At 41.0% G+C, this 13,999-nt stretch overlaps 1 protein-coding gene across 8 annotated transcripts in view; it reads right to left on the bottom strand.

Moving 5' to 3' along the window:
- The window catches only part of frem1b (Fras1 related extracellular matrix 1b), a 254,064-nt gene that overhangs the window by 66,427 nt on the left and 173,638 nt on the right, over window positions 1-13,999 (bottom strand). For all 8 annotated transcript variants that reach the window (XM_048539869.2, XM_059647910.1, XM_048539868.2 and 5 more), the window contains one exon: window positions 7,657-7,882. In XM_048539869.2, the coding sequence (XP_048395826.2) occupies window positions 7,657-7,882 (226 nt within the window). The remainder of the gene's footprint in view (window positions 1-7,656; window positions 7,883-13,999) is intronic.

The raw sequence follows: 13,999 nt of genomic DNA on the forward strand, positions 1-13,999 counted from the left end.
CAAAAATTTTGCACACTTTTTGTATACTCCTCACAACTTATTTTTTTTTCTCATCTTTGTAACATTACCAAAAAGGCTGCAATGTTTTCAGTCCCTTCATACATGAAATTAATATAGATTATAAATAGCTGAGGCTCCAGTTCTGGTGCCTGTGGCATTTCCGTGTTGCAGCTTTCCAACGTGTACATTACTCGTATGTTCTGACTGTTTTTCCTGTGAGAGAGTCAGTCCTCCATGCATGCTTATATATCACCTCCACGCAATGAACTCTTACACTGCGTGGTAACCTTTTACATGGCACTTTTAAAAATGCCTTTGGAAATCCAAATACACACAGTATCTCCAAGTTCCCCTTTATCCATCCTGCTTTTACATTTTCAAAGGACTCTAATAAAATTTTCAAACATGATTGCCCTTTAACAAAATCATGTTGACTTTGTATTTTAATTCTGTAAATGTTCTGTTTTACCTCATTAATAGTGGATTCAAGCATGTGTCTAATAAACTACACCCATCACCCCACACACTATGAAGAATCCTCTAATACTTTATCAAATATTGTCAAATTCATTAGAACAGATATGAAGGAAAAAATGGCATGTTTCAATTAAGTGCTACAGGGTCAAGTAAGACTATTCCACGACTTAGACACTTAGCAAATACAGTTTGGTTATATCTTGCTCTCAACGGTTGGACATCTTTTGAAACAGTTGGGACAGTAGCTTGTAACGTTTGCTGCAGAAGGCATTTCAGACCCTGATCAAAAGGCAACAGTAATGCACAAAATCTGGGCGCTCAGCACTGAATGCAGTTAGGATTTTTGAACATGGATGTGAATTATTTAAGCAAAATGAATTCAGCAAAATGGTCTTGTGCTGTGAAGGTGCCTGCACCTTCAAACTGCTGCTGCAGTTTACTCCAGCAATAGCCTTCCCCAACCACAGCTAATTACTAAGCTGAAAAATCGCAATCAATGTTTAGCCCTAGACAGAAACAGTGAGTTGAGTGACAACACACAGACCATGGAAGATAATTCTCAGCCATCGTCTACAGTGAATTTGATATCCTGAGTTCTTACTATAAACATTTAGCAGGAATAATGGGCTGCATGGTAACCAGTCATATAATAGTAAAGTTAGCAGAGGGGCTTGCAGGGTCAAGAGTGAAAGTGTAGCAGGTGGAGAGCAAATACCTCAAAGCCAACATACTTTGGAGGTTGATCTGGTAAAATTAATTAACTCTGTTTGAACAGGCCACCAACTTGTTCTACATCTATTATGTGTTCTGTTTGGGAAGAATACTCTGTTGGCACCTACAATATTAAACTGTATTTGATGGACAGTGAAATAGAAGTTCAGAACTTGTACAACGCAATTTCAAGCCCAGAGAATAAGTCATATTTCAACACTTTTCCATGAGCTGTTTTATGGATGCTGTATTGTTTAATCAAGCCAGAGAATTTTCCTACTGAAAAATTCCTTTGCTTCTATAGCCTTCAAGTGTTTTTTAGTTTTAGGTTCCATTAATATTTTTGTAATAAAGTTAGGTAAATTTCTCTCCAACTGTAAACACCTGAGCATATCTCATGCTTTGAAGTTTCCATGGTTCTGCTACTTTCTTTTGTTCCCTTCAATTGCAACCTTAGGTATTGCTGTTTAAGCATGTGATTTGATGTCACAAAATGTGCTTGGGTCCTTACATGAAGATGTAAAGTCAAAATGGATCGCAGTCATTGGCCCTGTTTGGATGGATAGTTGGGTGGTTGGTGGGGCCAGTTGGATCTGGTCAGGAGGTAGTAGGGTCTTCAGGATGAGTCGTCAACTTGGGGTTTCAGAGGTTGTTGGTGGTCAGGAGGGTAGACGTTAGCAAACCCGATCAATTTTTTTGACAATCAGCAGTCACTTGGTCACCATTAAGCCAGCTGTTTATTGAATTCAGATTCCAGATTGCAGTGGTAGGATTCAAACCCATGCCTAGGACATTTGTCTGCGGTTCTGGATCACTAATCTAATAACATAATGAGTACAAAACCACTTCTCCTAAATAAGTCACACGGAGACAGCAAGAACTGCAGATGCTAGAGTCAGAGTCAACACAGTGTAAAGCTGGAAGAACACAGCAGGCCAGGCAGCATCAGAGGAGTAGGAAAGTTGACGTTTCTAGTTCTGAAGAAAGGTCCTGATCTAAAACATTGACTTTTCCACTCCTCTGCTGCCGGACCTGCTGTGCTCCTCCAGTTCCCCTAAATAACATTTGTTTATCTTCTCAAGTTCCTTTTGAAAGAGTATTGCTTGAATTTCTGGAGTTTTTAAATTTAAAATGCCTGATATCGTCATGTTTATGTTGGAAATTCAGTTAAAAGTGAAACTTTGAGTTCTTTATTTAAGCCAAACTACAGAGATATATATTTGACATCTAACAGTTTGCCACAGGCAACTCAGAAAATGAATGGGTCAAATCTTCTGATCTCTGAAAAAGGCAGATGGGTTAGAGTCAGGGGACGGAAAGGGAACTGGCAGGCAGTGCAGGGATCCCCTGTGGCCATTCCCCTCAACAATAAGTATACCGTTTTGGATACTGTTGGGGGGGGGGACTTACCAGGGGAAAGCAGTGGGGCACAGGTCTCTGGCACAGAGTCTGTCCCTGATGGTCAGAAGGGAAGGGGGAAGAGGAGCAGAGCAGTAGTCACTGGGGACACCATAGTTAGGGGTACAGATAGGAGGTTCTGTGGGGATTTACGGTTGGTGTGTTGGCTCCCAGGTGCCAGGGTGCATGATGTCTCTGATCGTGTTTTTGGGATCCTTAACGGGGAGGGGGAGCAGACCCAAGTCGTGGTCCACATTGGTACCAATGACATAGGTAGGAAGAGAGATGGGGATTTAAGGCAGAAATTCAGGGAGCTAGGATGGAAGCTGAGAGCTAGGACGAACAGACTTGTTGTCTCTGGTTTGTTGCCCGTGCCACGTGCTAGTGAGCCGAGGAATAGGGAGAGAGAATAGTTGAACACGTGGCTACAGGGATGGTGCAGGGGGGAGGGTTTTGGATTCTTGGATAATTGGGGCTCTTTCTGGGGTAGGTGGGACCTCTACAAGCAGGATGGTCTTCACATGAACCAGAGGGGTTCCGATATCCTAGGGGGGGAAGTTTGCCAATGCTATTCGGGTATGTTTAAACTAATTCAACAGGGGGATGGGAAACAAAATTGTAGTCCGAGCATAGAAAAGGTTGAGAGTAGGGAGGTCCGAAATAAAGTTTCGGGGACGCAAGAAGGCACCGGCAAGCAAGAAGTTGGTTTGAAGTGTGTCTACTTCATCGCCAGGAGCATCCGGAATAAGCTGGGTGAACGTGCAGCATGGGTTGGCACCTGGGACTTCGATGTTGTGGCCATTTCAGAGACATGGATAGAGCAGGAACAGGAATGGTTGTTGCAGGTTCCGGGATTTAGACGTTTCAGTAAGAACAGAGAAGATGGTAAAAGAGGGGGAGGTGTGGCATTGTTGGTCAAGGACAGTATTACAGTTGCAGAAAGGATGTTTGGAGACTCGTCAACTGAGGTAGTATGGGCTGAGGTTAGAAACAGGAAAGGAGAGGTCACCCTGTTGGGAGTTTTCTATAGGCCTCCGAATAGTTCCAGATATGTAGAGGAAAGGATAGCAAAGATGATTCTTGATAGGAGTGAGAGAGACAGGGTAGTTGTCATGGGGGACTTCAACTTTCCAAATGTTGATTGGGAACACTGTAGTTCGAGTACTATACATGTGTTAGTTTTTGTCCAGTGTGTGCAGGAGGGCTTCCTGACACAGTATGTAGATAGGCCAACAAGGGGCGAAGCCACATTAGATTTGGTACTGGGTAATGAGCCCGGCCAGGTGTTAGATTTGGAAGTAGGTGAGCACTTTGGTGATAGCGATCACAATTCTGTTATGTTTACCTTAGTGATGGAAAGGGATAGGTGTATACCACTGGGCAAGAGTTACAGCTGGGAGAAAGGCAATTACGATGAGATTAGGCAAGATTTAGGGATCAAAGGATGGGGAAGGAAACTGCAGGGGATGGGCACATTAGAAATGTGGAGCTTATTCAAGGAAAAGCTCCTGTGTGTCCTAGATAAGTGTGTACCTGTCAGGCAGGGGGGAAGCTGTAGAGCGCAGGAGCCGTGGTTTACGAAGGAGGTGGAATCTCTGGTCAAGAAGAAGAAGAAGGCTTATGTTAGGATGAGATATGAAGGCTCAGTTAGGGCGCTTGAGGGCTACGAGGTAGCTAGGAAAGACCTAAAGAGAGCTCAGAAGAGCCAGGTGGAGACTTGAGAAGTTGTTGGCAGACAGGATCAGGGTAAACCCTAAGGCTTTCTATGAGTATTTAAGGAATAAAAGAATGACAAAAGTAAGATTAGGGCCAATCAAGGATAGTAGTGGGAAGTTGTGTGTGGAGTCAGAGGAGATAGGGGAAGGACCAAATGAATATATTTTGACAGTATTCACTCTAGAAAATGACAATGTTGTCGAGGAGAATACTGAGATACAGGCTACTAGACTAGGTGGGATTGAGGTTCACAAGGAAGAGGTATTAGAAATCCGACAGAGTGTGAAGATAGATAAGTCCCCTGGGCCAGATGGGATTTATCCTCTGATCCTCTGGGAAGCCAGGGAGGAGATTGCCAAGCCTTTGGCATTGATCTTTAACACGTCATTGTCTACAGGAATAGTGCCTGACGACTGGAGGATAGCAAATGTGGTTCCCCTGTTCAAGAAGGGGAGTAGAGACAACCCTGGTAATTATAGACCAGTGAGCCTTACCTCAGTTGTTGGTAAAGTATTGGAAAAGGTTATAAGAGATAGGATTTATAATCATCTAGAAAATAATAAATTGATTAGGGACAGTCAGCACGGTTTTGTGAAGGGAAGGTCGTGTCTCACACAGCTGATTGAGTTATTTGAGAAGGTGACCAAACAGGTAGATGAGAGTAAACCGGTTGATGTGGTGTATATGGATTTCAGCAAGGCGTTCGAGAAGGTTCCCCACTGAAGGCTATTGTACAAAATGCGGAGGAATGGGATTGTGGGAGATATAGCAGTTTGGGTCAGAAATTGGCTTGCTGAAAGAAGACAGAGGGTGGTAGTTGATGGGCTATCTTGCAGCTCTGTTACTAATTGTATCTTTAATTTGTCTTTCACTAGGCGTGGACATCTGACAAGCTGAGTGAAGCAGTGAAAAAAGACTTTCATTCTTTACTGTTACAAATTCATTTTCCGTCCACCTTCTCTGCCCAGCCAAGCAGATGAAGTGTTCAGGTTTGTCCATTTAATCCTTAAATGTAATTAGGAATATGCAATACCATCTTTATCTCTTTTGAAAGGTTGGCACACAGCTTTATCTTTTCCAATCCAACTGGATGCTGAGGATCAGAGGATAGCAGCATCCAGGCAAGTATCCAGTCCGGCTACCAACTAAAAGCTAATGCACAGGTTCATAAATGCAGATAAACTGGGATGTGGAAGCTCTCATAGATTAGACAAAAATAAGGATGATCCTCAAGAAACTGGGAAGAGAAGGGAAGCCAAACAGAGAAAGTAGAACTGTATTCAATTGCAAAAACAAGCGATTCAGATATGAGACAAAAGGGAAACTGCCCATGGTGCTTCCAGTATGTGACTGGGTATATTGGTTTCAGTTTTTGCCACACACTTTGTTACAACTGAGGATACTTGTCAACAATTATGGTTTTAGGTTAATAATTCAGCACATCAAGGATTCCAAAGGCTTACAAACTGCAAAGCTGCTTTTCTTCCTGTCTGTACCATACACTCTAAATGTTTTTAACTTATTACCTACATTTGTGGGGTGTTTTACGTGGGCTTTGTAGCTAACAAAATTCCTGTCTCTTTCACTCAGGGAAACCTTATAATTACCTTCTTCATTTTGATCTAATGACTTTTTATGGCTGTACATGAAAATAGAAATATAAATATTTCTTATGACAGACTCAGAAAAGATTTTTAAAAAAGGATACTGACTTATCCCTCCTCAGATATTCAGAACAGTTTATATATTAAGAAAGGTTTGAAAGCTAGGCAATCAAATAGAAGACTTTAAAAATTATGGAAGATTTGAATAGACTGCATTCAGGGAGAATGTTACTACTTGTGTGCAATAGTATAGCTAGGAACAGTCAATATATGATGGTCAGCATGAAATCTAATAGGGGAGTTCAGAAAAAAAGAATCTTTAACAACAGAAAGTAAGAATATGTGATGCATCACCATTGGGAGCAGTTCAACAGAATAACATAGATGTGTCTAAGGTCAAGCTAGACAAGCACTTAGGACAAGAGGTCGATTATGAGAAAGATGGGAGCACTTTCAAGTAGGTCACAAACACTTTATGGTCTGTTTCTGAGCTGTATATCCTATGTAATCTTGTGGGTTAATATGTCCTGTATCAATTAAAGACACATGGGCTCAAGAAACCTTTACAAGATGGCGGGATCAAACTTACTCCAGCTTCCAAAACGTTATTGCAAGTTTTGCTTAATGAGTGACTATTTGGTTGTGTTCCTTAATGTGTCAGTTAGTAAATGTGCAGCTTAGTGTGCGATTGATACAAAATGACAATGCCATCCTAGGTGCGATTCCTGTTCTGTACTGAGTCAGTTGATAGCAAGTTGAGTGATAATAGGTGAGCTACAATTGATCACAGTTTCAAGCAGGGGGGAAGATTTATGCCAATTTCAGCCCCCTGTTACTTTGATTCATATAATGTTTTTAATGGCTGCTGCAAACTTATAGGAATAGCAAGCCACTCTGCTACAAATGCTTTTTACCAAACAAGAACCCTGATCTTGACCATTCTCATGACATTACGCAGCCAGATTAGTGCCTGTGTGCATGGGATGTGTCACGCAAAGCACAAGTAACTGCAATGTAGTTTTATGAACGTTGCTGTCACAATGTACAACTGCCAGGTAGAACTTCAACATTTGTGGGGATGAAAATGAGGAGGAGAATCAGCTGAACATGAACCAGACATGTGATTGTACATCTCCAGAATCAATATTACATCATTTGCCTGTGACCAAAAACAGCACTATCATTTCCATTCATTCTGTTGAGACTTTTTGCAGTGAGAATGTGGATGGGTTAGGATCAAGAGGTAGACTATATGGTCTTTTTCCCTGTCTAAATGATCTATAAATGAAAAGGCTTGAAAATACCGCCATAATGAGATGAACACTTTGTATCAGTTAGTCCCAAAGGAGATGCTGAATGGACATTAATCCCACAATACCTGATGCTCAACAGCAAACTACAGGTGGTCCCTGCACATGAGGTGCTGTCTCAGTTGTAAATAAATAGCAAATACAGTAAAATATACTGACATTACATCCCTAATCAGTAAGTACCCAAGTATTCCTGATAAAGAGTTATGAAGAAATTTTACTCACAACGTCTAAAAACAAGATTTGGAAAAAAAAATCCAAAATCAGTTCTTTCTGCTTTACTTTTGTTCCATCTAGGCCAGCTTTACAATACACCCCAAAGCTTATTTCCCATCTTGAATGGCACATAAGCTTGCTAACGAGGAACTGATAGTGATACACAGCTATGCAGTAATGTTTGCTGTCCAGCAGAGGACATCTGCAGCACACAGTATACAGACCTTGTTTGAGTTCATCCATGCTAAAGCTATGTACCCTCAGATCACGTTGCAGAACTTCAGTATTCATTTGCCTGTATTTGGCAACATCATTTCCAAAGATGCCATTCAGAAGCACTCCATGAGCCGGAGGTCTAATCACAGAGAAGATCATTGTATCCTGAGGTATATCCAGATCCACTGCATTCAGCACTCCAGGCCCAATCACACATATATCACCCTCTATTATCTGCATAAAAAGACAATTTCATAAATATATTGTTACAATTGATCCACACAAGAATTTAAATGCTAAGTTTTTGTCAATGTTCATTATGTTATGTGTTACTACAGCAAGTCTTGAAAATAATTCTGAAATGTGGCCATCTGTGTGAGAGGTGAAGACACAGAGGAACTGCAGTGTGATTTTGGTGGAAGGAATGCACAATTTTGACTGGAACTCACTGTCTAAGTTTTTTTTATTTTTTGGTTCTTCAAAAAATTCATAGGCGTTGAGGGTGGGCAGATGCTTTTTAGGCTTTTCTTCATAACATCAAAAAACACCTTTGCAGCTTTCACAAGTTACAGCAACACTTTCCAATTATAATGTACACTGAACACAACATTATTTCAAGGGCCAAACAACAGTTGATACGTCAAAGGAAATATTAGAGAGTTCCTAAAGAGTTGGTGAAAGAGATGGGTTTAATGGATGATATAAAAGAAGGAGATGGATGTTGGAAGCAGATGGGCTCAGTGTTAAAAGGGTCAAAAGAAGGATAAATGCACAAAAAAGGAGTCAAGGGATGGGATGTTTTAAGAGAAATCTAAAGCTAAAAGGAATATGAAGTGAGTCATGGAAAAAGTCAAACATATGATTTTTAAATTTAAAACATTCATTAAAAATTGGTAACGTCTTGCTAAAATTAAAAACACAGGCAAATTACATTGTGGTTGAGGAGGATTTGAACAAATTTGCATTCATAGCACAAGACAAATGAATGGCAAGAATATTAATCATTACAGCTTTTATAAAATATTATGAAGATTAATCAGATTTATATAGAGTTAGAATCTTTCAAAAGTTAACACTTTAGAAATAAGACAATCCATTAATACACTGTAACATTCCACTGTTCTGTTTTGAAAATGCTACAATTCGTTACAGGTTACAGATGTAAACCATACATTATCATTGCTCCTGCTTCCTAAAATTGAAATGGTTGTTTGCAGAATGACAAAAGTTTGTCAGTTCATTATCATAACGGGAAACAATAGTTTGTTTTGAGCACTGAATTTTACAGCAACTCTCTCATGCACTGAAGAAACTTATTGGAAAACAGCATTGAAACTTTATTGCAATTATTACTGGCCACAGTTTTGATGAATCCAATAAGTCTTTTTATCTATAATTTGTTAAGAACTGAACAAAACACGAAGTATTTGGGATATGAGGATGATCCAAATGCTGCAAGATAAACATTTATGCTGTAGAAGAATAATGTGTTTGTAAAATTATGGGAAAATAGGCTTTTAAAAGAAATGCTGATGAGCAACAGGTTGTAATTTTTTATTTTAACAACGGGTATAATTTTTGGTCGTGGTCAAGTATGGGGCCTGGAAGAGGATGTCACTTCTGCTCAGGAGCAGTTCAGGATTTTTCAGATGATAATAGTTTTCAACTCATTATTTATGCATGTGAGTTTTTGACAAGTTCAATGTGAATCTTCTGGGGTTGTGACAGGCAGAAGATTCTCACTCCCACTGGAAACCTTTAGAGTTGGAGGTCTGGGCAGATATTTAAGGAGACTGAACAGGCTTTCACTCATTCTAAGTCAGGAGGAACACTGGAGCCTGTAGTGTTTGATCCCACCTTCCTAAAGATGTCACACAGCAGAGACTGATCCCACGACTCAATGAGTTCATCCTGGCAAGATAGGAGGTCCTTTCCCCCAGGATGATAGCAGGATGCCCATCTCTCTGGCCAAGGTGGTTGGGCTAAGGTAGCAGTGCAGGTCAACAGTCAAATTCATCATAAAGGCTGAATCAAATGCTTAAAGGGGATTAAGTGATCTGCTGCACTCTGCAAGAGTAAGTGACACCATCTACTCACTGCAAACTGACATTAATACTGGCATGAATTAATCAGTTTACCTGTGCAAGTTCAGAGGCGTGTCAGATAGGATGATCACATGCAAGCCTCAGAACCACATGGATGACATAAATTCAATGGGAGGCAGCTACAAAATGTTATTAATATTATTAAAAAAATCTCTGGAGTGTCTGCTTATTAATCACTTACTTCCTTTCTCGGTCCATTGGACAATATTCCCTCTGACAGGAGGGAGCAGTCCCAGACTGACAAAAACTACAGATTCTCCAATTCTTATCTTCCTTGAAGAAAATGTCAGGGGTGTGCCCTTGACAGGACCAACTTCAGCTGCTTCATCAATGAACTTCGCTCCATCATAAAGTTGTTAGTGGGCACATTCACTGATTATTGCACAATATTCAGCACCATTTGCAGAGCTGGCAGGGAATGACCTAGAATTAGGACTCTCTCAGACAGCCAATGCGCCCTGACAATATTTTAGCAAAAGTATTAAAGATATTTGCTCCAGAATTTAATGCAACTCTAAGCCTGTAGTTCCTGTACTGTTACAACAGCGATGTCTACCCAAAAATGTGGAAAATTGTCCAGGTATGTCCCATATACAAAAAGCAGGATGAATCCAATCTAGCCAATTACCACCCCATTAGTCTACTCTTGATCATCAGTAAATTGATGGAAGGTGTCATATCAATACTACTTAACAGTATTTGCCTTGCAATAGTCTGTTGATTCTTTATTCATTCATGGCATGAGGGCATCACTGGCTAGGCAGTAATTATTGCCGATCCCCAATTGCCCAGAGGACAGTTATGAGTCAACCACATTGCTGTGGGTCTGGAGTCACATGTAGGCCAGGCCAGGTAAGGATGGCAGTTTCCTTCTCTAAAGGATGGTAGTGAACCAGATGGGTTTTTCCAACAATCCACAATGGATTCATGGTCATCATTAGACTCTTAATTCCAGATATTTATTGAGTTCAAATTCCACCATCTGCCCTGGTGGGATTCGAACCCAGGTCCCCAGAATGTTATCCAGGTCTCTGGATTAACAGCCCAGCGATAATACCACTAGGCCATTGCCTAGTTTGCGTTCAGTTTGGGCTCTGCCAATGACACTCAGCTCCTGACCTCATTACAGCCTTGGTTCAAACATGGAGACATGAGCTGAATTTCAGAGGTGAGGGGAGAATGACTGCCCTTGGCATCAAGGAGCCCTAAGAAAACCAGAGACAACAGCAATAAGGGGGAAAACTCTCCACTGATTGAAGTCAAAACTGCCATAAAAGAAGACAGTAATAATTGGTGGATGTTAGCCATCTCAGCTCCAGGACATCTCTGGAGGCATATGTCAGGGGTGTGCCCTTGACAGGACCAACTTCAGCTGCTCCATCAATGAACTTCCCTCCATCATAAAGTTGTTAGTGGGCACATTCACTGATTATTGCACAATATTCAGCACCATTTGCAACTTCTCAGATACTGAAGCAGTCAATGCCAAAATGCAGAAAGACCTGGATAATACCCAGGCTTGGGCTGAAAAGTGGCAAGTAACAATAGTGCCATATGAATGTCAGACAATGGTGTTCTACAAGACAGTGTCTAAGCATTGCCCCTTGACATTCAGGTAACACCACTGAATGCTCCACAAATCAAAATCCTGTGGGCTACCATTGCAGAAATTGCATTGAACTAACCGTTTAAATAAAATAGCTACAAGAGTAGCTCAGAAGCTAGAATCCTGCAGTGAACAGCTTATCCCCTGACTCCCAAATACAAAATACAAGTCATGAGTGTGCAGGAATACTCGCCAATTATCTGGAATAATGCAATTCTGACAATATTCAAGATGCTTAACAGCATCCAAGGTATCATAAACTAGTTGACTGGTACCAGGTCCAATAACATCCACTCCCTCCACCACTAATGCTCAGTTGCAGCAATGTGTACCATCAACAAGATGCACTGCAGAAATGCACCAAGGCTTCAGAAACAACACCCTCTAAATCCATACCCACTTTCATCTGGAAGGGCAAGGGAAGCTGACAAATTTCAACCCCATCATCTTCAAGTTCTCCTCTAAACCACCTACCATTCTGACTTGAATATGTTTGCATTTTCTTCATTGTTGCTGGATAGAAATCCTGGAATTCCCTTGCTAACAGCATTGTGAGTGTACCTATGTCAAATGGACTCCAGCAGTTAAAACACTAAATAAAAAAACTAGAAGATTGGTAGACACTGAAAATCAGAAACAAAAACAAAACTTTCTGGAAAATTTCAGCAGATGTGGAAACATCTGTGGAGAGAAATCAGAGTCAACATTTCTGGTCCACCGATTCTTCTTCAGGACCAGTTCTGAATGCTCCAAAGAGGAAGAACTTGACCATAGAGTCATACAGCTGTACAGAATGGAAACAGACCCTTTGGTCCAACTCCTCCATGTCAACCAGATGTCCTAAATTAATCCATGTTCCATTTGCGAGCATTTGGCCCATATTCCTCTAAACCCTTTCTATTCCTATACTCATCCAGATGCCTTTTAAATTTTGTAGTTGAACCAGCTTCACTTCCTCTGGTAGCTAATTCCATACACATTCTGCATGAAAAAGCTGCCCTTCAGGTCCCTTTTAAATCTTTCTCCTCTCACCTTAAACCTATGCCCTTTAGTTTTGATCTCCCCCACCTTGGGGAAAAGATATTGGTTATTTACCCTATCCACGCCCCTCATGATTTTGTAAATTTCTGTAAAATCTACTCTCGGCCTCCAATACTCCAAGGAAAATAGCCCCAGCCTATTCAGCCACTCTCCACAGCTCAAACCCTCCAACCGTGGAGACATCCTTGTAAATCTTTTCTGAACCGTTTCAAGTTTCACAACATCATTCCTATAGCAGGGAGACCAGAATTTCACACAGTATTCCAAAAGTGGTCTAAGCAATGTCATGTACATCTGCAACAAGACATCCCAACTTCTATACTCAATGCACTGACTAATAAAGGCAAGCATACCAGATGCCTTCTTCACTATCCAACACTTGGCACTGGAGCCAAACGCTGACTGTAATTTCTCTCTGCAGATTCTGCCAGACTTGCTGAGATTTCCCAGCAATCTCTGTTTTTGTTCCAGCAGTTTAAAGTGCAGCTCAACACTACCTTCTCAAGGACAACGAGGGGTTGTCAATAAGCGGAGGCCCGGCCAGCAATGCTGACTTCCCATGAATTCTTTTTAAATTCTGACAGATGCATAGACAGTAAGGCAAATTGTTTAGAAAAGGGGCAATGCTTGTTCAGCAGCTACTTATTTCTGCCCTCCATCATACCAAGTACAAATGACATGCTCCAGGATCATATTGGCCTAACATGGTTTCTTGTTTGTATCTCCACTTCCATGTCTGCTTTAGAAAGTTCTCAGTTAGGTTTGGTCCACATGTGCAGACTGTCACCTGGTTACATGTAAGCAATCAAGCTGAAGTGACAGCGCAAGTGGCTTTCAATGTAATCCTGAGAGAAGCAAAGCCCTTAATCATGCTTAGCTCCAAGAGCTCAATGGAACACATCATGATGTACAAGTTCAAATATGTGCGATTTATGCAAAGATGAGATTTTTCAACTGAGTTTGATTAATCTTACAATTTCAGCATAATAAAATTAAACAAATATGCTTTAGATATTAAAACAAAATAATGAAACTTAAGTAACTCAATGATCAATGTCCCAAAGAAGAAACAATGCCTCTCAGCAAGTCTGCTGAAAACCATAACAAAAGAAACAGTTATCTGTAGTTCACTCAGCTTGGAAGCCATTTGCCATAAAGCTTTCATGGGTCTGTCCAACTTGTCTGACCATATTTTGTCTCGATATCTGAGATAACAAAGCGTGGAGCTCGATGAACACGCAGTCCAAGCAGCATCTTAGGAGAACAAAATCTGACATTTCAGGCCTCGACTCTTCATCACTTGGCCTTTTTCTGATGAAGGGTCTCGGCCCAAAACATCAGCTTTTGTGCTCCTAAGATGCTGCTTGGCCTGCTGTGTTCATCCAGCTCCACGCTTTGTTATCTCGGATCCTCCGGCATCTGCAGTTCCCATTATCTCTTTTGTCTCGATATCTTCCTGTCCATAGGGCCTTCTGGCCCATGCAGGACTATGACCTTCTCCATCCTCATTGAAGAAGATATTTCACTCTTCAATCTCTTTAACAGACCTTTCCACTTTGGCAAATGAAGTGGTGCATCGTACAGCACACGAAGGATGAT

Source organism: Stegostoma tigrinum, chromosome 8 (genome assembly GCF_030684315.1).
Source record: "Stegostoma tigrinum isolate sSteTig4 chromosome 8, sSteTig4.hap1, whole genome shotgun sequence".
NCBI classification, from domain to species: Eukaryota; Metazoa; Chordata; class Chondrichthyes; order Orectolobiformes; family Stegostomatidae; genus Stegostoma; species Stegostoma tigrinum.